The 26,762-nt window shown below is 44.0% G+C and overlaps 2 protein-coding genes across 2 annotated transcripts; both read right to left on the minus strand.

Annotated features, from left to right (window-relative positions):
- Nucleotides 1-3,902: 3,902 nt before the first annotated feature.
- Nucleotides 3,903-14,166, minus strand: LOC120032797 (SERTA domain-containing protein 2-like). The gene is made up of 2 exons (XM_038978978.1): nucleotides 13,630-14,166; nucleotides 3,903-6,372 (listed from the first exon to the last, which is right to left on the minus strand). Exon 2 carries the CDS (start codon nucleotides 6,366-6,368, stop codon nucleotides 5,298-5,300), a length of 1,071 nt encoding a protein of 356 aa, XP_038834906.1. The 5' UTR covers nucleotides 6,369-6,372; nucleotides 13,630-14,166; the 3' UTR covers nucleotides 3,903-5,297.
- A 9,631-nt stretch (nucleotides 14,167-23,797) lies between these two features.
- LOC120032897 (ras-related protein ORAB-1-like) lies at nucleotides 23,798-26,673 on the minus strand. The gene is made up of 6 exons (XM_038979130.1): nucleotides 26,501-26,673; nucleotides 25,737-25,809; nucleotides 25,507-25,602; nucleotides 25,301-25,396; nucleotides 24,974-25,105; nucleotides 23,798-24,775 (listed from the first exon to the last, which is right to left on the minus strand). Exons 1-6 carry the CDS (start codon nucleotides 26,512-26,514, stop codon nucleotides 24,578-24,580), a joined length of 609 nt encoding a protein of 202 aa, XP_038835058.1. The 5' UTR covers nucleotides 26,515-26,673; the 3' UTR covers nucleotides 23,798-24,577.
- Between the last annotated feature and the right edge of the window lie 89 nt (nucleotides 26,674-26,762).

Genomic DNA, 26,762 nt, shown 5'->3' on the forward strand with positions numbered 1-26,762 from the left:
ATGCATCCCACAGTTGTCAAGTTGACTGGCACCCATATCCACAATCCATGTCTCAATTGTCTCCAGGCTTAAAAATCCTTCTTTAACATTTCATCTACACTGATGGAAGTGGATTTAACAAGTGACATCAATAAGGAATCATAGCTTTCACCTGGTCAGTCTGTCATGGAAAGAGCAGGCAGTCCTAATGTTTTGTTCACTCAGTGTATGACTACGTGTGTGTGTGACTTGAAACCACACTGCCTGCAAAATCCAGCTGAATGTTTTTTCCCCTGTTGTGTTAATGGCCTTAGTATTTTTGTTTTGTCCTTTTACACGAGGCCTAGATTTGATTAACTTGATTTCTTAACCCATGGCTAAAAATGCGCTGTTAATGTATGCTCATTCGTTAAGCGATTTAACTGGAGCCAGTTTTTCTTATGTCTCCCATTGATGCCGTCAAACAGCCATGAAAATGGCAGTATGTCACAGACGACTGTGTTTTGTGTTGAATTCTATTCTTAGAACTGTATTCTGTTTTGGGGACGGGTGGTAAAAAGAGGGGGATCATGGTTTAAACCACTGACAGTTAGTCATTCCTATAATTTCAATCGTTATATCAGTATAGCTGGTCTGAGTGAAGGTCAGCCTACATTACAAGGGAATAAGGGACCAATTTCTGCTTCCATGTGTCTGGTTATACACTTTTCTGAAGTTATTTTCCTTTTGTTTAGTTTTGCTGACGTTCTCTACCAATTTTTTTGTTGTTATACCACTGTCAACCTGTTCCCAGGAGGATTTTGCACATTGTAAAGATAAAATGGATGTAATCATAGTTCACCGTGGCTTTAGACTGTGTACTATGGACTGTAAAATGTATGGGGAAAATTCCTATGGAAAAAATAACTTGAAGAGCCTGTGAAAAGGTTAACATGCATGTCCGGGTTCTTTTCAGACTTTAAGTGTGTAAATTTACTTTTAGTGTACACAAGAAATTAAAATAATTTAAGAGAGAAAGTGCTCAGTGGTCCTTCATGTGCCATTACTTCTCCCAACAAGGAATGAATGAATTCATATTCATACAAACTTGTCTTGTGCATTTTATATTTATTAATTCCCTTAAAACTCTTCTCTATTAAGTGGGCCTCATTTAAAACCAGGCCTAGAGAAACAATTTTCATATACTGTTTTAATTCATAGCCATTGGGCTTGGTCACAGTAGTTCTGAAAGTGAAAGTATGGGTAGCAGTGTGGTCTTACGAAGAGGACACGACACACTGGACTCGGGGCCAGGACTCCAGCCAGCTTGTTTTCGACGTAGTTAGCCAGACTACTGAAAATCCAATGCTTGGTATGTCTAGGTGTCCAAGGACTGCCCAAAATAGTCAACCTGTGTACAGAAGATGTAAGAGTAAGCATAGACACGTGTATAGGTATGTACCTTGGGGCAGGCAGCTTAGTTTCTGAACTTTGACCGGCAATGCTGACCACCTGGGGTGATGGCAAGTACACTGCTCAAAAAAATAAAGGGAACACTTAAACAACACAATGTAACTCCAAGTCAATCACACTTCTGTGAAATCAAACTGTCCACTTAGGAAGCAACACTGATTGACAATAATTTTCACATGCTGTTGTGCAAATGGAATAGACAAAAGGTGGAAATTATGGGCAATTAGCAAGACACCCCCAATAAAGGAATGGTTCTGCAGGTGGTGACCACAGACCACTTCTCAGTTCCTATGCTTCCTGGCTGATGTTTTGGTCACTTTTGAATGCTGGCGGTGCTTTCACTCTAGTGGTAGCATGAGACGGAGTCTACAACCCACACAAGTGGCTCAGGTAGTGCAGCTCATCCAGGATGGCACATCAATGCGAGCTGTGGCAAGAAGGTTTGCTGTGTCTGTCAGCGTAGTGTCCAGAGCATGGAGGCGCTACCAGGAGACAGGCCAGTACATCAGGAGACATGGAGGAGGCCGTAGGAGGGCAACAACCCAGCAGCAGGACCGCTACCTCCGCCTTTGTGCAAGGGGGAGCACTGCCAGAGCCCTGCAAAATGACCTCCAGCAGGCCACAAATGTGCATGTGTCTGCTCAAACGGTCAGAAACAGACTCCATGAGGGTGGTATGAGGGCCCGACGTCCACAGGTGGGGGTTGTGCTTACAGCCCAACACCTTGCAGGATGTTTGGCATTTGCCAGAGAACACCAAGATTGGCAAATTCGCCACTGGCGCCCTGTGCTCTTCACAGATGAAAGCAGGTTCACACTGAGCACATGAGCACATGTGACAGACGTGACAGAGTCTGGAGACGCCGTGGAGAACGTTCTGCTGCCTGCAACATCCTCCAGCATGACCGGTTTGGCGGTGGGTCAGTCATGGTGTGGGGTGGCATTTCTTTGTGGGGCCGCACAGCCCTCCATGTGCTCGCCAGAGGTAGCCTGACTGCCATTAGGTACCGAGATGAGATCCTCAGAGCCCTTGTGAGACCATATGCTGACACATGCACATTTGTGGCCTGCTGGAGGTCATTTTGCAGGGCTCTGGCAGTGCTCCCCCTTGCACAAAGGCGGAGGTAGTGGTCCTGCTGCTGGGTTGTTGCCCTCCTACGGCCTCCTCCATGTCTCCTGATGTACTGGCCTGTCTCCTGGTAGCGCCTCCATGCTCTGGACACTACGCTGACAGACACAGCAAACCTTCTTGCCACAGCTCGCATTGATGTGCCATCCTGGATGAGCTGCACTACCTGAGCCACTTGTGTGGGTTGTAGACTCCGTCTTATGCTACCACTAGAGTGAAAGCACCGCCAGCATTCAAAAGTGACCAAAACATCAGCCAGGAAGCATAGAAACTGAGAAGTGGTCTGTGGTCACCACCTGCAGAACCACTCCTTTATTGGGGGTGTCTTGCTAATTGCCTATAATTTCCACCTTTTGTCTATTCCATTTGCACAACAGCATGTGAAATGTATTGTCAATCAGTGTTGCTTCCTAAGTGGACAGTTGGATTTCACAGAAGTGTGATTGACTTGGAGTTACATTGTGTTGTTTAAGTGTTCCCTTTATTTTTTTGAGCAGTGTATATTAAAGAAATCAAAAAGGTCCGTCAAAGGGACTTGGGTCCCACATCGGTTCAATCCGGTTTGATGTGCAGGAGCAGACCAAACGACCAGGTCCAACCCTCTCACCTCCTCAAATGGGTTTTGAAAAGGACAGGAGTCAAGGGCCTTTGCTCAATTCCTGTCTTCTCTCTCCTCCTTTTGACCTTTTTCAAAAGTAATGAGGTAGCGAGGAGAGGGAACGTCGACAGAAATATGCTTGTTTGAAATGAGATGGTCCTTCACTCACGTGTCATATTGATAAAAGAATAGCATAGCATTTTAAACGTGCATGATTTTCTACTCCGACAATCAACAGCTGATTCAAAGGGGTTGTGGGATACACTGAAATCACACTCATCGAACCACTACACCACATCGGTTTCCGGGTCACAGAGAACAGACTTTTGTCCAAATGAGAAAATGCAATTGAGATTCTCCCATGGCAACCAGAAGTCTTGAACCAAAGAGTGCAGACTAGCCAGACCCTTTATCAACTCCAAAACAGGAAATTACCTCAGAGTAACTTTGATTGTCAGGTTATACTAGAGGGAAACCAGACTGTGGCATACCAGCACAGGCCACTAGTAGTCATGGGCACATTTTAGAGCAAAGGTATTCAACTCTTATCTTACGAGGTCAGGAGCCTGCCGGTTCTGTTCTACCTGATAATTAATTACACACACCTGGTGTCCCAGATCTAAGTCAGTCCCTAATTAGAGGGGAACAATTTAAAAAAGCAGCGGAACTGGATATGAGGTCCAGAGTTGAGTTTGAGGGTTATAGAGAGAGTATTAGTTCAAATGGGACACATGAACAGGCTGAGCATTGTTGACATTTCATTTATTGTATAAAATAAATCTACAAAAGTATAACTGCATTAAAGTCGTATGCACATTTATACATAAAAATAATCAGATATTTCAGACCAATTAATACATATTGCATAGAACAAGGCACAAGATTCAAGGTCAGTGTTAAAATACAGCCGTTCTTGAAAACAGGTCAACTTAAAAATCGGCGAGATGACTGGAAATGACCACATTTGCTTCCATTTAAAAAAAATAAGAATAATAAATAATGCAAAGAATAGTAAGCAGCATAAAAAATTTGCCACTGACTGACGAGAAATGCTTTGTTTTAAAGGCTTTGGATTACTAAAGTCATCACTGACAAAGTTGTTGGCTAACTGCTTCCCGACTGATCGATTGCCAAACACCAGAGACATAGCCCACCACACTGACTACCGGCATTCACTTCCCTGAACAACAAAACAAAGGGTAAAATATATTACAAAGCATTTCTTCACACATTACTAGCAGAATTTGACTGCATGTTCTGTACAACCCAAATGTTAGTGTCATGTTTGAATAAATATGTGTACACCAGAAATTAATAATAAATAACTTCATAATCACTTAGTACAAATGATTTTCTAAATGTCTTGATGTCTGCAATTGTGTTTGAACTGTGAACTAAAGACCTTGCAAGGTTACCCTTGTATATTTCACTTGATATCCTTTTGAGTCAGATCAGTTGAGCTAATTCACAAAACATGCCATACAGGAAAAGGAAACGTAGTCCATCTACAAATAGCAAGTTGAAAGCTCACACACAGCAGTATGATAAATTCAACTAACAAATTATGAATAATACATTAAAATATAGAAGAGAAAAAAAAGAAACTTGGATGAGAGCTATGAAAAATTCGATAACATTGATAAGCTGTCCATATACAAAATATTGTTAAAGTACCCTCAATTTGGACGCATCAGTGTATACCCATGGTGCTGTATGCAAAAGATATATAATCTTTGCATTTGGAGAAGAGAAAAAAAATGTATGGCTGTGTTGACAAAAAAATAAAAAGCTATAGAAATCATGGAACAGAGTAATAGTACAGACAAAGGCACTCAAATAAATGCATTCCATACAGTATATTCAACATTGTTTCCATTTTGGAAAGGCCAGCACAACGCAATGCACAGTGTAGTTAAAACGTCTCTGGTGAAGTCTCTTACAATTTCCGGACATTGAAAAATATACATATTTTTAACATTTCGCCGCCTACGGCACTTTTTATCCGGTTTGTCGTGTTCATTAGGGCGCACCGTAGCAAAACGGAAAATGTAAATGAGCATTTCTTATTTGGGACAAGCAACTTGCCGTTTCATTCAGTTTTCTTCCTTTTTGTGCCTATTGAACACGACCCCGATGTCAGTCAAGACCCCACCAGGACTTCCATAATGTGGTCGAGCTCAGCCAGGTCCATTTTGAAGGGCTGGTTTTGGGCCAGAGGGGGAGAGCCCGCCCCTCCCCCGCTGTAACTGGACAGAGTCTTAACCAGGTCGTCCGCAGTGACCACGGGGGTCGTTTTGGACACCCCCAAGTTCGGCGGTATTGAAGAGGCGCCGCAGGGGAGGTTAAAGTCATACATGGACGTGTCGATGTCTGTGAATAGAATGTCGTCCAGGGCAAAGTCAGTGAGGAAGCCCCCGGAGGAGGGCGATATGTCTGCGGGGGCGCTGGGAGGGTCTGCCAACACGTTTTTTGCAGCCTGGCTATCGTCCAGCAAGAGCGACTCCTTGTCCTTCGGGCTGTATGTCCTCCCTTCCTCTTTCATGTCCATCCCTGCTGGTAGAGAGGGTGGGGGCTGGGGTGAAGGTGGAGGAGACAAAGGTAGGGAGGAGGTAGTAGAGGTTGTCACTGCGATGGGGCACAGCTCCTCGATCTCCTCCAAAGCTGAGGAGAAGCTGTCCTTGGCAGGAGGCGGGGGAGGCTCTAACAGTCTCGGCGAGACAGGGTGGTGACCCAGGGGGTGGGGTGAGGACGGCGGCAAGGCGAAGAACAGTGGCGGGTCATCGTCCAGGAGCGAGGCCGGGGTCAAACCAGAGTCCAGCGACGACAGTGGCGAGAGGGGCGGGGAGAGGACGCCGCCGAACGCAGATGTCGGAGCTTCGTGGTAGCCCTCGTCCTCGGTGATGTGCGGTTCCGGCGGCGGGACGGCGAAGAAGTGTGCGCGCAGCCCCGCACCGCCTTCCTCTTTGAACTCGTGGTGGATGCGGCGGATGACGTTGTTGATGAGCACGCGGCGCTGCAGGGCCGGCTCGGTGGCGGGCGTCCGCGGCGGCCCATACAGCTTCATCAAGGAGATGTTTAGCACCGTCTGGCGCTGCAGCGTGTAGTTAACCCTTGAGTGGCTGCCCGCGGCTCCGGCCGCTGATGTGAGGAGCGCCTTGCCCTCCTCCAGGCCGTCCTCATCCAGTTTGCGCTTCACGCCGTTACCCAACATATATCTGTGGGAGAGACCAGAAACAAGGTGTCAGGAGAAAAATATATATGGTTGCTTTAACTTCATGTGTGAAAGAGTGAGTAGTAGTCAGTGAGACACAGCTATGTGAAAGAATGACTGCTGGGAGACATACCACATCAAAACGAAGTGAGATGTCAGTTACAGTCACACTTGTATGTGTATGCGATATGAGTGTTTAAAATTAACAAACATCTGTGAGAGGAAAACCCCTCGTTCATAGTTTTATCAGCAATATAACAAGTGGAAAACATCAGCTTCTCACTCAAACTACAATACGAGCTTCCTGGAAGCAGAGGGGCTTCCTCGCAAACAGTGACAAGAAATGAAACGAGCAAGCAGCGAACACACGCTCAGCGTCAGTGTATGGGGGGGGGCAGGAGTTTTTTTTTGTGTCAGCTGACCAGCTAGCATTTGAGGCAGCGTCAGCTGACTAGGTGGGTGGCAGCAAGCTCTGACAAAGTGGAAGATTCACAAATGGCACCCCATTCCTTTTATAGTGCACTACTTTTGACCAGCTCTATGGGCCCTAGTCAAAAGTACTACACTAAATAGGGAATAGGGTGCCATTTGGAAACACAAGCAAGTTCCCAACTGAACCACCTGACTCAATCAGAATACGGTGCTAACAGACGTGTCAGCACAGGAAACTGACTTCCTGCCCGGACACAGCATAGAAAACAGTCAGATGGACCTGCTGTTTTATCGATTTACGCTCAAAATGGTCACATTTGGGCTTTTTTTTAAATATATATACACACACACACAGTTGAAGTCGGAAATTTACATACACCTCAGCCAAATGGATTTAAACTCAGTTTTTCACAATTCCTGACATTTAATCCTAGTAAGAATTCCCTGTCTTAGGTCAGTTAGGATCACCACTTTATTTTAAGAATGTGAAATGTCAGAATAATAGTAGAGAGAATGATTTATTTCAGCTTTTATTTCTTTCATCACATTCCCAGTGGGTCAGAAGTTTACATACACTCAATTCATATTTGGTAGCATTGCCTTTAAACGTTTTGGGTAGCCTTCCACAACCTCCCCACAATAAGTTCGGTGAATTTTGGCCCATTCCTCCTGACAGAGCTGGTGTAACAGTCAGGTTTGTAGGCCTCCTTGCTCACACGCTTTTTCAGTTCTGCCCACAAATTTACTATAGGATTGAGGTCAGGGCTTTGTGATGGCCACTCCAATACCTTGATTTTGTTGTCCTTAAGCCATTTTGCCACAACTTTGGAAGTATGCTTGGGGTCATTGTCCATTTGGAAGACCCATTTGCGACCAAGCTTTAACTTCCTGACTGATGTCTTGAGATGTTGCTTCAATATATCCACATAATTTTACTGCTCATGATGCCATCTATTTTGTTTAGTGCACCAGTCCCTCCTGCAGCAAAGCACCCCCACAACATGATGCTGCCACCCCCATGCTTCACGGTTGGGATGGTGTTCTTCGGCTTGCAAGACTCCCCCTTTTTCATCCAAACATAACGATGGTCATTATGGCCAAAAAGTTATATTTTTGTTTCATCAGACCAGAGGACATTTCTCCAAAAAGTATGATCTTTGTCTTGGCTGATTTATTTTGATTTTCCCCTGATGTCAAGCAGAGGCACTGAGTTTGAAGGTAGGCCTTTAAGCCTTTAACAAGAAATTTGTGGAGTGGTTGAAAAACTAGTTTTAATGACTCCAACCTAAGTGTATGTAAACTTCCGACTTCAATTGTATATACACACACACAGATTCTTGGCAAAGGAGAAATGGTCAGGGATATTTTTATTTCCGCTCATGAAACACGGGACCAAGACTTTACATGTTGCTTGCGTTTTATATTTTTGTTCAGTATGTATGTAAGTAAGTAAGAGGGAGATATATACACATGCATACTGAACAAAAATATAAAACGCAACATGTAAAAAGTATTGGTCATATCCAATGTTTACTTTTTTATTTTATTTGGGGCTATGGCAGTCAATTGATCATTTGTCTGACATAATGAATCTTCTCACCACCACCTCATCTCTGCTGTCACAGCCAACCTGGACCGACATTTGATTTTAATCCAGACGAGAACGCTGATGGTGCTTTCAAGACAACTGGGAACTCTTAGAAATATGGAGGCAAAATCATGACGTCAGTGATCTTCAGGTCGGACAGTCGGAGCTCTAGAAAGAGGCCCGAGTTCCCGAGCTGGTATTCTGAGACGGATGACCATTTTTTTTGTTCCCCCTCGCTCTCCAATAATAATAGTTCTCTCTGAATCCACTGATCTGTAGAATGTTTTTGTATTTCCCCGGCATGCTTGTGTTCAGTTTCCCAAATATGTCTGTTACAAAAGGCAAGGAGACACTCTTTTCATTACTCAGAAAGTCAACCAAGTCTGTTTTCTTTTACATCCATTGTGAATGACAACAGTTCCTCTCTCAATGCGAAAAAAAAATCTTTCCAACACTCCCCCCTCAATCTGAAATAGAACGTGGTCATGCTCTGAACTCACATCTCCACAGTTTTGTGAACAGGCGTGTGCGCAAGTGAATGTGGTTGGATGTACTTTACAATTAACCTGCTGCAGTACATCTGAGTTCTGTGCTCAGCTCTTCTGCCGCCAGTTGCTCTCGATGTATCATACAATGCGTCCATATGGCAGAGGCCTGCCCGCCATAGATGGCACCCCCATCTATGCAACAGCATATCATTCAATCCCACGGAACCTGTTTTTCGTCAATATAGCCAGAGCACACTTAACACGCCCTGTGACGTTTCATGCTCGGGAATCATGAGACAGAACAATATGTCCTTATGAATGACATCCCACTACATGTATAGCGAACAAAAAAATAAATGCATGGGCATCTCAGCCCTCTCACACCGTTTTCACCATATCAATTGCGGCCGGTAATATCAAAGTCTGCAGTAGTGTGTGGTTTCATAGCGTAGCGGGCAACGACTAAGTGCGGTGCTCTCTGGTTGAATTTGATCTTTTAGATTTGAATAATTTTTCCATTTAGATTTTTAAAAGGTAAACTACATTACAATGATTGAGATAAAGACAACATATTATTTTATTTTTTAGAATGATGATTTCTTTTCAGGATTTGGGAAATTCTCCCACGGCCCCATTTTCATATCAGGGACCCCTAGTTTGAGAACCGCCGCACTAGAATGCCCCCCAAACGGTCACCTAAGATGGAGCACGGAGCACACCTCTCCTGCAGTGCATTGTCTCACTGGTACGTGTAACTCTACCCCGCTACATAAACTACTGCACACAGCCTGTGAGAGACTCGCCCCTTTCAGTCCGTTGTGTTACATGTGCTAGCTTGATGAAAGCTAGAGGAAAAGAGATTCACTATCTCATTTCCAAACCGTGTTCTTGTAGAGAACATTGCTGTGTGTGAGTGAGTGAGTGAGTGAGTGAGTGAGTGAGTGAGTGAGTGAGTGAGTGAGAGGGTTTGTGTGTGAGAAAGAGAGAGGGTTTGAGTGTGTCAGCTTTGCTTAGAGCCACACACGCCAACTTGGACTCTGAACACTGAGCACACCAAACCCCCCCCAAGGGCCCACACAAGGAGGGAAGTGCATGCGCGTGGCTGGGGATAGCTCCACACTCGCCTGTTACCATGACGAATACAGTCAGCAGGGAATCCAGGGAGAGAGAGGGAGGAGGTATGGATGAGGTAGGGAGGAGGGACAAGCAAGGGAGGAAAGAAAGAACCAAAATGTTTCTCCACTCAGGCTGCCATCACTATTGCAGCTGGTGCTGCTGCTTGGATATGGAAGTGGAGGTGAGAGCAACTTGTGTGTGTGCAGTGCACACATGGAGTGCATCCAAAATGACCCCTTATTCACTAGTGCACTACTTTGATGTAGCTAGGCTACATTTTGTAGTAGTTCCCTCGCTGCAAATACTATGCCTCCACATACCTCCCCCACTCAGTAAAATGATTCATCAGCCCCCTATTCCACCCCTGCTCCGCTCACTTATTCCTTTCACACGTGGGGCCTTTCGACACTGCCATCTGCTGACAGTGTCTGAAGACGGTTGAGAGATGCAGAGAGAGAGATGCAGAGAGAGAGAGAGAGAGAGAGAGAGAGAGAGAGATGCAGAGAGAGAGAGAGAGAGAGAGAGAGAGAGAAGATTTCGGGGATTTCGGCTGACCGGGAAAAAGAGGGGTGACAAAGAGAAAGACAGAGGAAAAGGAAGGTGAAAGGGAGAGTTGAGAGAGAGAAGGGAAAAAAAGAGCAGCAATATAGAAATAGGAACACACCTTCCGTTGACAAAAACAACACAAGAGTGTCTGATTACAACAGCATTCCAGCCACACAGAAGGCTTTCTTTCACTCCATACTCGCAGCAGGCTTACAGCGATGGCACTCAGATTACACTCAGATTGGGACGAGGCAATGTCCACCCCTCGAGCACATGACCACTTCAAACTCATGTCCCAACATGAACTTCTTGGTTCTCCCAAGAGCTCTGTGTTCCGATACACCAGGGTCGTATTCATTAGTGCACACCGTAGCACAACGTGCTTTAACTGGAGAGAAAAAATATATTAAAACAGCAGTTTCTTATTGGACAAGTTCAAGCAGTCCCTCCCCGTTTGCTTCCGAGTGAATACGACTCAGAATCCGTCCACATGTTATTGATAATTATTCAGTAATGTTATTTCAGTGTGTACTTCCACAAAGTGCCAGGGATTTGGAGAGCCTCATCTGGGACAAGGTCAAAATGTCATTGGATTTATATAAAAATAAATAAAAAATAAATAAAATAAAAATAAAATAAAAAATTGTGGTAGCAGGCAGCTGCATGCCTTACATACTTAGCAGGCATCGTCATCTTGAGGAGGGTCTCGGTTGTACACCGATTTCTAATACAAAGTCTGCTGTGCACACTTAGGCTGGAAGAGCAATTCCAGATCCCGCACCTTTCTCAATGGCACACAGTGCAGCCTGCACCGGAGATTGCAACCCTCATTCATCAACAAGCCTAATCATTCTATTTCCCACACTATTTCTTTAGAAAGTTCTGTCAGACTTCCAAGTCCTTCAAGAATGCAGTAAAAGTTAAACATTCGTATTTGGAATGCAAGCATTTTCGACATTTTCAATTTTGCCCAAAACGTTCCTGGAAGATAATAATTTTATGCCAGGTTGAAAGACAAGGTTCACTATTGGGCTCTGGTCATGCGAGAAACCACACTCAGAAGCCAGGCTGGCCTGGCATTAGGATTGTTTGCCTAGGTTTCTCCAGCAGGCAAGTGGATGCTTGTAGCACTGCTTTACTGGGCTTGTTTGGAAGAGACTCCAACTGCGTCTGAAACGGCACCCTATATAGTGCACTACTCTAGACTAGAGCCTTGGTCAAAATAATCTGACTATACAGGGGATAGGGTGCCATTTTGGACGGACCTAAGATTGTTTGGAAGAGACGCAGAGTTACGGAGAGTTATTTTGATTGATCACCAAGAGGGGGATTTCAGAGCCAATTTGCTGAAATATTTAGGTGAACTTCAGTCCTCCTGCTCGCATAGCAGAAGAAAAAGAAAAAGAGGAACGAATAGTGTTTACTGGAAACCAGAGCAGACAGAGTCAAGGAAGCAAAGGTGGACTTTAGTCACGGAGATGGAATGCTGAGTCTAGTAGTAGTGTGGACTGTGTGCCTACTGCAAATCTGTGCAGATTCCTTGTGGTTGATCGTTGCATGTTAGTAGCCCTTCGGTGGATTTCTTACTATTCTTTTCCCTATTTTATTAATGCCTCACTCCAATTATTTGGTGTTTCTATGGGCAATTCATGCACATGTTAAAATCTTTATCATTATTAAATCAAATTGAGGAAATGTTGCATTCGGCCTCAGAGTTGAACTACGCCACAATCATTTACAATGCATGCAACGGAACTCTACACAAAAGAGAAAACATCCATATTTCCCTGTGCAAATATGAATGTCACTCTGCCCTGCAGTTGAAATGCAAATAACACTTTGCACTGTTAGGTTCCTACAAGGCAGCAGTCAGATCTAGCCCTTTTTGCCACCCACATCTCTGAACCTGCGCTAAACTATTTGGAAATCTGAACAGCAGTAGTTAAAAGCTTTACAAAACAGTCAAACAAAACCAGAGGGCTGTATCAGATTAATTCAGAGGCCCCATTCCCCCAGTCAAGTCTAAGTATGGCGTACTCATTAACTTTCAGCCTAAACAGTTTGAAAAGGCATGTAATGCCTTCTATTTTCTAAACTACTAGTTTAGTTTCCAGGAACTATGGCTCATCATATTCCTGTAAAAGGTGACAATGAGTCACTCAAACAACAACTACAATGTGATGACCAAATCAATATCTGATGAGTCACAACAAAGCTACGGGCAAGTCTCAAATGTAAAAATACGCAACACTACATAACGCTCCTGTACTTACAAAGTAGCAATTGTACTGGGACCCACATGAACCGCAACGTTTTCAGTGAACAAAATTATATTGGTGTGAAGTTCCTCCTCCCACTCCCTCAACGAGTTACATGCCACCAAAAAGTGGTTTTGTAGCCAAGGCCCTATGATCACTGTTGGTATGACATGGCTCTAGCATTTGAAACGAAACTAAGTGGGTGTCACTTGCTCTTTCAAATGTCAGAAAAACATTATTCAGACATTCCCACTACTGGAGCACTAAGACTGCGGGAAATCGTACGGATGACTAGCCTACTAACAACGATTTTATTTATTGATACATCTTATAAATTGAATAGTTTTGGTTCTCTGTAATGCCAAAACGCATGTTTGATCAATCCACTGTATGAACTGTCACTGACGTATTACTGTAGCTGTCACAACAGCTGCCCTTGACCTCCAAAGGCATACGCCACAGATAGCCTATGGCTGTGATGGGGGCGCCATAGCCTACTCACCGCCACAAAGTACTCAGTCGGCTCTTCACTGACCTGGCGACTTAAAAACAATATTACGTTCTGGTTTCAAACATTAGGGCCTCTTTCCACATGCAACATAACGGACAAGTAGCTAAATGTATCAAAAAAGCCACTCAGATCGAGGTGTTCTCTCTCGACTCAAAACACAGCAACAAAATGCGACAAAATGCTTAAAAAAAAAAAAGAGAATGACAACAGGTAAATAACGGCTAATAATTCATTTATACGTAAATTAACGCGTAATTTTTCCATGTTGAAGCGTGTTTAAATAATCCTAACATTGGTGAAAGCAACGCAGTCATAAACTTACCACATGTAGTTCCAGCAAGGTTTTCAAATCCTGCATCGGGGTCAAATTGACGCCAAGAACAGAGGATCTACAACGAGGAACACCAGACATCGAACTCTTCGCAGTCTATACTTTCATTTCCCCGCCGCGGTTCTCCAAAATAGCCGTGGAGCTCCACACAATGGCGAGCTGTCGAGGAGACCGATGAGTCTAGTCACAGACAACTATCGTTCACTGAACAGCAGCACAGGCACTGCCGGAGCTCTCTTTTTTTCTGCCGATAGACCTACAACTACACTGGCTAGGAATGACGTAAAATGAAATTACGCTCTGAACTGACAGTGTTGACTGGTACGGTGGCACACGCCTCACCCCCATGTAGCTTGGGAAGCCACTAGTGGGCGCTATGGATCTCCACTATCGTCTGGGCTTAATGTGCCCAGCCAGTAATACACTATTGTCCCCCGGCGAACGGTTTGTACTTAAAACATTCGCTATTCAGGCTGCAAAGGCTTCGATTTCCTCCTTAACTCGATTTAATGTCAAGGCTACAAAAACGGGGAAAATATGCGTACTTTCTTCTTGAAACACCATTTCCCACCACCATGCTAAAGTGGCTAAATCACGTTCAGCCAATCAGGTTGAAGCAGTCTGTTTTTTCCACCCCTAACCTAACATAGCAGCGTAAAAGAAACAAGGATAGTTTCAAAATAAAAGTTGTGCTTACTGAACATAGTTTTAAATGACGTATTGGATTTGTTGGCATGAACTCGTTTACAGAACATTATTCCGTTTATGAAGTGAAATTATAAAGTTACAATTTGATTGAGTAGAATGTATTTTTATACACAGATGCAATGTGCAATAACGTAATGATAGTTTTGTTTACAGGTTTATTAAATGATATGTTCATAAATGTGTGCAATCTGAAAAGTGTAATTAATAATGAAAAAATAAAACAAATTGGATCCGAATGCTCTTACTAATCACCCTATAATATGTTCATAAATGTGTGCAATCTGAAAAGTGTAATTAATAATGAAAAAATAAAACAAATTGCATCCGAATGCTCTCTCTATGCCTGAGGACACCCTGGCCTGATGATTCCTCCTGGCTTTGCCTGTCTCAAGCCCACCCGGTCGTGCTGCTGACTACCTGGCGTGCCCTGGACTGATCCCTGACTACTATGACACTTACCACCACACCCACATACCTAACTAGCTAACTTAATTGCATATTGCATCGATGGTAAAACATATGTATTCTACTCTAAATCTCGTTTTAACTTTATAATTTCACTTCAAAAATGTTTAACATTTTGTATTAAAACTGTGAACAATGTTCTGTAAACGAGTTCATGCCAAGAAATCCAATACATGTAATTTAAAACTGTATGTTCAGTGGGTACAACTTTTATTTCGAAACTATCAGACCAGGGCTGCAGTCCAAACTATATTTTTACCCCCTCAGCCATCGCGTTAGCCACTTCCTTTGGGGAATCCACGTCGAAACCGGATGCAGGTCCAATTCACTAACGACGTTACCCACTCGGCCATCGATTTAGCTCGACGTAGCAAGTGAAGAACTTTGATCACTTGTGGGGTTGATATGAACCACAATTCAACGCAAACTGTAGTCACACTCCAGTGGCCGCGAAGTGTCAAATGTAATCCACACGACTGCATTTTCGGCATGTCAGACAAAATGATTAAATTAGCTTGCTAAAATATATATATAGATTACACTGATTTCAGCGTTGGCAAATTGGCTTATTCTTGTAGTGAGGACTCAATAAAACGTAGCTAGCTCCATAAATATATTTTGGGGAATTCTGAAATTTATTGGAATAAATGACTAAACTATAAAACTAGCTAGCTACGTTAGCTTGCTAGGTACATTAGTTAGGTTAGATGTGAGAAAACAGACTGCTGCAACCTGGTTAGCTGAATGCGATATCCAGTGTTGCCAACTCCTCAGTAAGGAAAGTAGCTATTGGCTGTCCTAAAAGTCGCTAAATGACGCAATCACCTAATTTGCATAATTGGCCATAAGTAATTGTGATGTATGCCGTTGGAGAGAGGAATAACGTCGTGGGAGTGACAAAAACTGAGTGAAAAACACCATAAATTTGTTAAGAACTACAAATGAACTTTCTTCTGTCGATTCTTGCTTTTTTTAATGTCACAATTCCAACCCTCCTCCTTTATCCGGGCTTGGGACGGTAAAAGAGACACTGGCGGAGTTACTTAGTTTTTTTTTTTTTTCTTAATTTGGTTTGGTTTTTAACCTTATGGCCCACTTAGGAGCCTACAACAAGTAAAACATGAACATTTTTAACCATTACATTTAAAAAAAAATGTTTGTATACAATCAACATTAACAATCTAAATGGACCAAAAAGAGACAATAGAAAAAACTGTCAATGGCAATGTGAGAAAATTATGGTAACTAGTCTGGCCCTAATTCAGGTTAATACATTTTTATTTTTATGTAAGCCAGGGCGGGATCAGCCAGTGGCGGCTTCCCGCATGCGCGATTCATTTGCAGTCGATGCGGAGGGGTGAACATGTCCTGCGAGGACTGCAGCGAGGACTGGGCCACCTGTGAGTGCTTTGGTCCTGGGGTGGGGTGGGGCCCACAGCAGCACCCGCTGCTCATTAAGAGTAAGAAAGATACGTGCTTTCACGTCAGTCTCAAAGTCTCCAATAACACCAGAAAAAGTTGCTAGATTTGTCGCTAGTCACTTTTTTGAAAATGTGTCTGCATAAATCAAATCAAATCAAATGTATTTATATAGCCCTTCTTACATCAGCTGATATCTCAAAGTGCTGTACAGAAACCCAGCCTAAAACCCCAAACAGCAAGCAATGCAGGTGTAGAAGCACGGTGGCTAGGAAAAACTCCCTAGAGAGGCCAAAACCTAGGAAGAAACCTAGAGAGGAACCAGGCTATGAGGGGTGGCCAGTCCTCTTCTGGCTGTGCCGGGTGGAGATTATAACAGAACATGGCCAAGATGTTCATAAATGACCAGCATGGTCAAATAATAATCACAGTAGTTGTCGAGGGTGCAGCAAGTCAGCACCTCAGGAGTAAATGTGTTGGCTTTTCATAGCCGATCATTGAGAGTATCTCTACCGCTCCTGCTGTCTCTAGAGAGTTGAAAACAGCAGGTCTGGGACAGGTAGCACGTCCGGTGAACAGGTCAGGTTTCCATAGCCGCAGGCAGAACAGTTGAAACTGGAGCAGCAGCATGGCCAGGTAGACTGGGGACAGCAAGGAGTCATCATGCCAGGTAGTCCTGAGGCATGGTCCTAGGGCTCAGGTCCTCTGAGAGAAAGAGAGAATTAGAGAGAGCATACTTAAATTCACACAGGACACCGGATAAGACAGGAGAAATACTCCAGATATAACAGACTGACCCTAGCCCCCCGACACATAAACTACTGCAGCATAAATACTGGAGGCTGAGACAGGAGGGGTCAGGATCCGATGATACCCCGGACAGGGCCAAACAGCCAGGATATAACCCCACCCACTTTGCCAAAGCACAGCCCCCACACCACTAGAGGGATATCTTCAACCACCAACTTACCATCCTGAGACAAGGCCGAGTATAGCCCACAAAGATATCCGCCACGGCACAACCCAAGGGGGGGGGGGGGGCGCCAACCCAGACAGGAAGACCACGAATACTCAATAAATATAGTGACAAAGTCGCTAAGTTGGCAAGACTGGCATTTAGCCACTCTTGCATGGTTGTGGAAAATTGTTTAATGAAGACAGTATGCACATTTTCAAAAATGTTCCCGCCTTCTAGCCATTAAATCAAGTTAAGGGGGAAATCAAAGCTTTTGCAGCCAGAATGGGGAAGGTTTTTAGTACGAATCGGTCGCCAGGGGACACGAATGTATTACCGGCTTGGCACATTAAGCCCAGACTATAACAGAGATCCATAGCGCCAACTAGCATCTGCCCAGGCTACCCCATGCACAGACCAGACATACATAATAGCCTAAAATAAAACAAACATCTATAATGTTGGATTTTGCTACGCTAGTGTAAATATCCTATGCTAGCCTATAGAACAAAATACCCATTTTGTGTGTAGGCTGCTTTCAGGCAGAATAATAATGATAACATGTAATTAAGAGAAATAGTCATAGCTTATTCTTGGGAGCATTCTCTTGTCAAGTAGTCTTGCTGTGAGTGAGCAACCACAACTATGTAAGGCATCCAAGCTATTCAACGTTAGACATCTTGGAATTAGCCAGTGCAATATTGTAATGCTTTATTTTTATGTTTGCTGGGGAAATTAAATGTGTTGACAATGATCACTCGTACATCGTAGATCTAACGTACATCACAAAGTGTGTTACTTTTACGTCAAAGTGTCATATGTTCCATTATAATGCTTAGAAATCAAACCAGCAACTTTTTCTGAAACTCTCAAAATTGTTTTTAGCCAATTGCCATCTGTCACTCTGGCAACAGCTTCTCCATTGACAACTGGAGACACATTTCAACTAGTCAAACAGGTTAGAACTATGCTGCAGCAGAGAGCTTCAAAGACAAACCCATGGCCACACACGTCCAAAACACTTAGTCAGATAATAGAGCATAAGCAAACTGCAGAAATAATCATTTTTCTCAAGGGATTTATCAAATGCTCATATGCCCAAAATGGACGTGGGTCGTTATGCGGCTATGCACACACCTGTGTATCTGTTTGTGTGCAGACACTCATTTAGGAAAGAATGATGTGAGCGCCATACTACTCCATTCTCTGGCATCTGTTCAATAATGTGGTGGTTATCCCCGAGTTAGGCAGAGCATGACATAATTGCAACCAGATGGCAAGAATAAAAACCGGAGGACTCTCCAACACAAGCAGCTGATTCTCTTCAAATTAATGCAGGAGCTGAAGATATGGCATTCCCATCTGTGACCAGTGGAACCCGTTATGAACTTTGGACTGGTTAAAAGTTACGTTTAACACCTCAGTGTAAATCAGCACAAAAGCCAAGGTTAAAAGTTAAGGCCAGAAACACAGTACATGAGTACTAACTAAGGGAAGTCAAGTGAATGTAGTACAATTTAAATAAAGAAAATGACAATGGCCATTAGGGCCCTGAAAGCGATGGCAATGCCACAGCTGGTAAACAGTCGTGACAGAAGGGCAGCAGTAGTCCGGGCTAGGGGTATTTCTGTCCCTACTAGGGGCAAGAGAGGGGGGCCTGGGTTGCCAGTTGTGAGCGGAACGAGCGCTGCTCTCCTATTTTGGGCCTGGCACCAGTTGAGACAGGGCTGCAGGGCTCCTGCGGTCATCATGGTTTCTCTCCCCTCTCACGTTTCACCCGACCGTCCACCCACAGACAGATGGACCTGAGACTGTACAGAGAACTGCCTTATAACTTCAACCCCAACCCCAATCATATCCCATGCAGGAAAATAACATATCGTTACACATCACTCGTAATTACATGTGGAAACGAAATTAAGCTGAATGAAAGACGCAGCCTTGAGGGATGCCTACCTTTTGACACGCCAATAGATTAGCAGTGGTCTAATCACAACAACCGTGATGGTACTGGAGCAGAGTGGAGAGGCATGGTGAGAGACTGAGACCTCTACTCTGAGAATTATGTTTCTTGTAAGCAACTGGAAGCAATTTTAGGACAGGTTAGAGAACGGAAGAGGGTTGAGAAGTTGCTACATCTGTCAAACAAGACACCCATATTTCATGGAACTGCCAAAGAAATACACCAAAGGTGGTGTCAATTAAGGCTCCTATTTTCTGCATACATCCTCCAGATTTAGTTTTGCGTCAACGTTTGGCAGATCCTGGGTCAGTTCTTTTGGGCCTCTTACTTACAACATAGACTCTCTGGAGCCGGTTCCGCCACATAGAAAAGCGTACGACTGTCACCCGGGCACTATTTTCAAACAGACCCCCCTCCATAACGAACTGCCAAGGTTGCCAATTAGCTCCCGAAAACTCATCCCACCCATCTCTTCCTGCTCCTGCTCTGAGAGAGAACACTGAGGGCGGGCCGTCAGGCTGGGATCAGGAAATTAACGGCTGCAGTTTTTTTAAGGTTGGCTCCTCCGCCGCGGGCATCCATCCATCACTGTATTTTTCTTTCTGTTTTTTTGTCTTGCCTGGCAAGGAACTACTAGGAGCTACTTCAGAGTGATACAGTATCGCCATTGGCTTTATTGAGAGTAGCTAAAAGAGAGAGGGGGGGTAGGTCTCGCATGAAAGGATTAAAAGCCAAAGAAAGTCTAGCGTAACGGAGGCCTTCAATTTAAAGTGTGGCCTGGCTGGAATGAGCGTGTAGATGTTGAGGGGGAAAAGAGAGACATGTCTTTGATTATTTAGCACTCACTGTGAGGTAAATGAAATGGTGAGGTAGTTGACATATTTGATGAATCACACCCCCAAATGCTTTCACTGGAGCTCACTACATGCATGCATGAACAAGAGGGTCGGGCACTGACATACTGTAACTAAAGCTAATAGGCAGCTCAAGTCATAGTCACTCATTTCATCACTGCTGCAAATTGCAAGATGCCCTTGTGGCAACTCACTTCCTGGAGATACGCTTCTGACCAAAGCAGCTTTAAACTCCATGAAAAGAGACATGTATGTTTAAGTCAGATAGTGTCGCTTGAATAGTCAGGAATGAGTCCTCTTCGTTTATGGGCTGTGTAAATACTCAAGGGGAGTGTATACATATGTAGGTTATGTAAAAACTCAAGTCAACAGAATTTTTGTTAATCCTATAGCCGGTGACTAGAAACCAGGCATCTTTTGTTTGCTCATCTTGCCCTGGCTCCCTCAAAAAATAGTGTCAATGAAGTTTAAAATAGGCTGCCTTGTAAAATAAACACGCACCACTTACGTTTAGTCTACAGTGAATACAAGGAGGCTGAGTAGCAATAAAAGAATGAGTGTTAGAGGCAAAATCCTTCAAAGGCAAGTAGTTGTACTGTTTACTCACAGCACTATAGCAGTGACCAAAAGTCAACCGCTTGAGAACAGAATGCAAAACAACTTAGTTACAATTCTAACAGACAGCAACAGTCACTACCGGTAGTTTAATTCACTGAGCTGTCCATGCAGACTTGTATTGTATGTCAGTCGTTTCAGGCTGCTGCTAACTCTGATTCATCCGAAGAGAATCAACTCTGTGCTCTGCTGCACACTTAGCCATTGTTCAGAAGGGTGTCAGGCATACAAATGAGACTCGTCTGGCCAGTAGGGCAGCATGCTGTTCAGTGCTAACTGGCTAGCTGACACACAGTCCACAACACCTCTCACTCCATTTGATGATGTTACACTACAGTGTGGCCAAAGCCTGTCTCAAGTGCACACCTGCCGTCTAGGCATGAGGGAAAGAACCAAGATTGACATAATGGAGGCTTGATTCTCCATCTCTTATCCACAAATCCAGCTCCCACCTTTTTGCTGTGGGTATTGTCTTGAGTGAACTTCACACATGGGCTAACTAGCTCCCTCCCTATCCTCCCCCACCCCCCTCTCTCTCCCTCTGTATTTTACCTACAGGGCTTCTTCTGTAGATCGGGGGAAAGGCTGCGGCCCCTCTACAGCTGTCACAGATGCTTTCCCCCTTCCATTGCCCGGCAACCAAGAACAAATAAAGCCGGCAAACAGCCCACCCCTCCTCCCTCTTGCGCCATCAACTCTAAACCCCTCCTCGGCGCCGTTGCTGCTGCTCCCCATCCCAACCCCCACTCACTCCCTCTGAACCTCACAGCAAAACATCTAGCCCTTTGTCCACGCTGACCGGCTGAATGTAGGTTTTGTTTTCACTTAAAAGCAAATTGGGGTTCTGCCTAGGAAAAAGAGAAGACTCCAGTTCAACAGCTAAACAAGGCTGGCTTCACACTGCCTTTTACTCCGTTGACATAAGTACAGGGGTCCGCTAGAGAGGAGGAGGGGGGAAGGGAGCATGCCAAGCAGTTAAGAGTGTGCCCTTTCTTCTGCCTGGGGCCTGTGTGTGAGAGAGGCCGGCCAGGGCACATTTACAGCGGCGGGCACCATGCCACCGCAACGCTGATGAGAGGGTCAGATGTTAATCAAGTGGGCACACAATGGGTACCAATCACGGGATGATCTGGTGGGTGCTCTACCTTGGGTATGATACTAATTCTATGACAAGGTTTGTGTGAAAGAATAGATTAAGGGTATCGATCACAGCCACAAAACAATGCCTTTGTCATGGACGTCAACGTCACATCAACTCAGGTAACCGTTCAACATAGAACGCCATGGAAAAGCCAATGTAATTCACGACAGCTGTTGGGGATGTGTAATCTAATTACTATTCGAATGAGGCCCCATTCAAAGTCATTGATTTGAAATTGCCCTTAACTCAGATTTCAAGAAGTCCCAACTACTGGGAGACAGACAGTACAGCTGCAGAGATGAACTAAGCCACCTAATGCTGCCCTCCACTGGTACAGACCTGTACCAGATTCAGTGTTTCAGTTGTCTTACTGGGTCCCTATGCATCTACGAACAGGATTATTGTCTTAACTCAATTAGCCACGAAATCCCTAGTTTGTTTTTCTGGAAGCTGTACATTCCGTACATTTTCCCCCACGTGGGCCAGCCCCCTAGCATTCGCATTCAACCAATGAGCTTCAACCCCTCACCATTTGAGTGACAGCTAGCAAGAGACATCATGAGCACACAGCAGAGCGAGAGTAACGACGTGGTGCACAGATCTGCACATATGTTACCTAGTACACAATTTTAAGGGAACACTTTTGGCCTGTGAGCGCTACTTTCAAAACTACTGGCTAAAAAGTAGATAAAAGTACCAGAGAATCCCATTAACTGTAATGTACACTTGTTGCTGGACAGACTCAAAAATAAGAAGTAAAAAGTGTTTTGGCCCCGGCAGGCACAAAAAGGTGGTTGAGCTGGGTAAGAGAGGAAAAGTCTAAACGTGATCCTTGGGTTGTCCAACTGACGGCACCCCATTGAAGGTGAATTTTAAAGGTGAAGTTTAGGTAAGGGTTATGGTAGGGGTTAGGGTATGGACGTCTCAAGTTCAGAACAACAGCACCCTTTACTGGAGACAATGGAAGCTGGGCCAAAGATCATACCGTTCAGCTTATGAAACAAGAGCACAAAAAGTCTGTCGCATTTCAGAGACTAGGCCCATTTCAGTGTGAAATGTACATGCTGAACAGGTGTAACTATCAGGAAATAATTCCAACAAGACAAATGTTTATTAAAGAATCTCCTTCATTGTTTAATAGTAGACATTGTGCCACAAAAATGTCAAGTCCTCAGCCACAAATCACATGCCAAAATTAAAATGTTCAGCTACTTTTCATGATGTCCTATATATTGCACTTGCTTCTCTACAGGTTTAGCTAATCGGTTCTTACATATATGTATAAATATATACAGTTGGTAGAATTAGTTCAGCGTTTGGTGAAACTTTGTTGTGCTGTTGGTTGAGAGACTGGCGGAGGAAAAACAATGACACTTTCAATGTAGCACGTGTCCATGTGGCATTATGTATGTCAGCAGAACAATTACTCTCTGTACAGGAATGTTAACTAATGCTAGTATCATACAAAATTCATTAGACTAAACCCAAATAAGAGATAAGCGCTTGGGCATTGTATGGGCATACAAAAGGTCTCTAGGGCTGGAAGGACATGCCTACAACGCAGTGTGCCAAAAGCATATCATATATACATCCTGCCATAAAAGCGCAGGCACATTATTTGAGGCAACATTATTATTATTATTATTATTATTATTATTATTTTTTTAAATTTTATCCCCTTTTCTCCCCAATTTTCGTGGTATCCAATCGCTAGTAATTACTATCTTGTCTCATCGCTACAACTCCCGTACGGGCTCGGGAGAGACGAAGGTCGAAAGCCATGCGTCCTCCGAAGCACAACCCAACCAAGCCGCACTGCTTCTTTAACACAGCGCGCCTCCAACCCGGAAGCCAGCCGCACCAATGTGTCGGAGGAAACACCGTGAACCTGGCCCCCTTGGTTAGCACGTACTGCGCCCGGCCCGCCACAGGAGTCGCTGGAGCGCGATGAGACAAGGATATCCCTACCGGCCAAACCCACCCTAACCCGGACGACGCTAGCCCAATTGTGCGTCGCCCCACGGACCTCCCGGTCGCGGCCGGCTGCGACAGAGCCTGGGCGCGAACCCAGAGACTCTGGTGGCGCAGTTAGCACTGCGATGCAGTGCCCTAGACCACTGCGCCACCCGGGAGGCCCTTGAGGCAACATTATGAAGTTGGACCACGTGACACTGAATGACATTTCCTCTAAATAATTTGGGTTGATTACAGCGAGCAGACGTGCTAAGTCATGAGTGCATTCCAGATGCATTGTGGGTAAAGTAATTAGTTCTGCCAACATGTATAATGCTCTTTAAAACATGTGCTTCCTAAATCATTTCTGAGGAGATCAGGCCAAAGTCATGCTGATATCCACAGTAAAATAAAGAGAACATAACCATCGTAGAAAAATGTATTATTAACTAGCAGACCTGGAGTAAAGAGTTGGGCAAGGTTTATTCATACTCCTCTCATTCATAATTATCACCTTGCGCCTTGTTTAAAAATGTCTGGATAAGTTGCCACATCTTATTTTGTATAGGTATGTTTTGGTAATACGTAAAAATATCCCACATTATGTTAGTGTGTTCCTGTGGGTGTGGATGGGCTTACCATCCTATTGCGGACCTTGTCAGGGGTGGGGGGGGGGGGGACATATTCTGGTATTGCAACTGCACACACAATCCAGGCCACTCAGCCTTCCCTCTCTGTCACTCTCGCCCTCTCTCTCCCCCTGTTTCTCTTTCTTTCTCTCCTTTATCTATCCCTGTGGAGCATGGTAACTTTTGAGATTGGTAGGTAGGGGTCTGGGAGGATGGCGTTTGGGGGGCTGAGGGGCCTCAGCAGCAGCCTCCAGAGGAGGTCTTGACTGGCGTGCTCTGGATCTTGACGTTGGACTTGTCCGAACCTCCGGCTGTGGCCCCAGGGCCCATTCTCTTCTTGATTTCAGCTGCCATGGTCATGAAGGCCTGCTCCACGTTGGTGGCACTCTTGGCACTGGCTTCCAAGAAGGGGATCCCTAAATTGTCAGCAAACTCCTGAGGGAGGATGAGAAAAAGACAGGGGACATAAGAGAGAGAGAGGCAACAGTAAGGTGGGAGTAGGGGAGAGGCATATACACACAAGAAAGAAGCAAAGAGACGAGAAAAGAGTGGGACACAGAACAGGAGAGAGAAGATTAAACTTAAAAATATATATATTTTTTTTAATCATTCTGTAACCAGGTAGAGCGTTACCTTGGCCGTTGTGTAGTCCACCAGTTTCTTTGTCGTCAGGTCACATTTGTTGCCTACTAACAGCTTGTTCACGTTTTCACTGGCATAACGGTCAATCTCCTGTAGCCACTGTTTCACGTTATTGAAGGATTCCTGGGGTGTGACAGGAGAGGAGACAACTGTTGATAACTCAACAACCGATGCAATAGGCAGTGTAACCAGATACACTGAAACACTGTTAACTTACACAGGCTTGAGAACAAGGCTATCTGCTATGTAAACTTGTTATAAAGAGAGTGAAAAATAGAAAGTGAAAAAATTGAAAAAGCAAATGATGGATGGATTTACCTGGTCTGTGACGTCGTACACTACAATAATGCCATGCGCTCCTCTGTAGTAACTGGATGTAATTGTCCGGAACCGTTCCTGTCCAGCTGTGTCCCACTGGGGCCCAAATGAGAGCAAAGTCAGACCCAACATCATATACAAATCACAATGTTCCACTTCTGCCATTCTTGTGACTCAATCAAGTCATGTCAGCCATAGGTACTCACAATCTGAAGTTTTATGGTCTTTCCATCTAATTCTATGGTCCTAATTTTGAAGTCCACTCCAATAGTGCTAATATAGCTCTCTGTGTATGTGTCGTCCTGAAGAGAAAATAAGAAAAACAGAAAATCTCTATGGGTGTTCAAAGTACAGTAAAGTTCCTGGGACATCAAACTATTATCTCTCAAAATATCAACATGGCAAAAACACACCTAGACAGAGGAAAGTTACTTACTGCAAATCGGAGGAGGAGGCAAGACTTTCCAACGCCAGAGTCGCCAATCAGAAGCAACTTGAATAAATAATCACTGAAAGGAGAGTAGACATTTCACAGGATAAATAAATGTCAATTCATTCAATTTGTGATGGAGATATTACTATATACTATTCATTATTTGTTGAAAGTCAAAAACAACAAGGCAACAAAATTGTCACAGTAGCTAGTTCTGGCTACTTTAGTGACAAGAGCCAGTCAATCAATAAATGCATTTGTATCACACAGCAATCAAAGTAGCCTTGAATAGAATTAAACACACAACTAACTAGACATAACTATATTATTGGGCAATTATGGTTAAATTGGTCGGCTGACTTTTTACACATGTTCATATTTGAAAAAGTCAACAAAGTAGTTCACGTTTTAACTAGCTAATGTAACTAACGACGTTACTTAACTGGCCAGCTGTGATGGTAGCTAGCTAAATTAGTTACCAGCTGATATTAGCTAGCCTATGTATGGGTAGTTAGCTAGCATTCATGCTAGCTGGCGTTTGAACGTAGCTAGGAAGATAAAAACAGGCCCTAACACGCCTATTAATAGTCAATATAAAACATGCCTAGAGTGGAGTTGATACAGAACATACCTTATGTCATCGATTTCATATTTGTAAAGAAGACAAAACAAGTATCTTAAACTAGCTAACAGTTAGCCAGGTAGCGGACGAACGTTAGCTAGCATAAAAAAACAGGCTGTCACCATTAACCAACAGTGTTACTTACTATTCGGGATTCATCGTTGACTAAGCACGGTAACGTTAAGCAGTTATTCTTTAAAAGATTGCTATCCTTTGTCGTGGAAAATGTGTGTAATATAATCCAGCAACACTTTTTTTCAGAACTGCAACTGGCTAGCTAACTACTCGAAGCCGAGATAATCGAATCAAATATGGCTGCCCTCCTGACCAGGAAATGCCAACCAAACCTATGGGGCTACTGGAAGTTGTAGTCAAATCGTATTAGGCCTACATTATTTATCATCCAT

This window comes from Salvelinus namaycush, chromosome 39, assembly GCF_016432855.1.
Source record: "Salvelinus namaycush isolate Seneca chromosome 39, SaNama_1.0, whole genome shotgun sequence".
Classification (NCBI taxonomy): Eukaryota; Metazoa; Chordata; class Actinopteri; order Salmoniformes; family Salmonidae; genus Salvelinus; species Salvelinus namaycush.

What these genes read in the sequence shown, in the direction of transcription:
- LOC120032797 (XM_038978978.1), bottom strand. Translation starts at nt 6,368, where the DNA reads ATGTTGGGTAACGGCGTGAAGCGCAAACTGGATGAGGACGGCCTGGAG.
- LOC120032897 (XM_038979130.1), bottom strand. An exon ending in AGACCATAAAACTTCAGATT is followed by an intron (nt 25,397 to 25,506) that starts GTGAGTACCTAT and finishes TTTGGGCCCCAG; the next exon opens with TGGGACACAGCTGGACAGGA. An exon ending in TGTACGACGTCACAGACCAG is followed by an intron (nt 25,106 to 25,300) that starts GTAAATCCATCC and finishes GTCACACCCCAG; the next exon opens with GAATCCTTCAATAACGTGAA.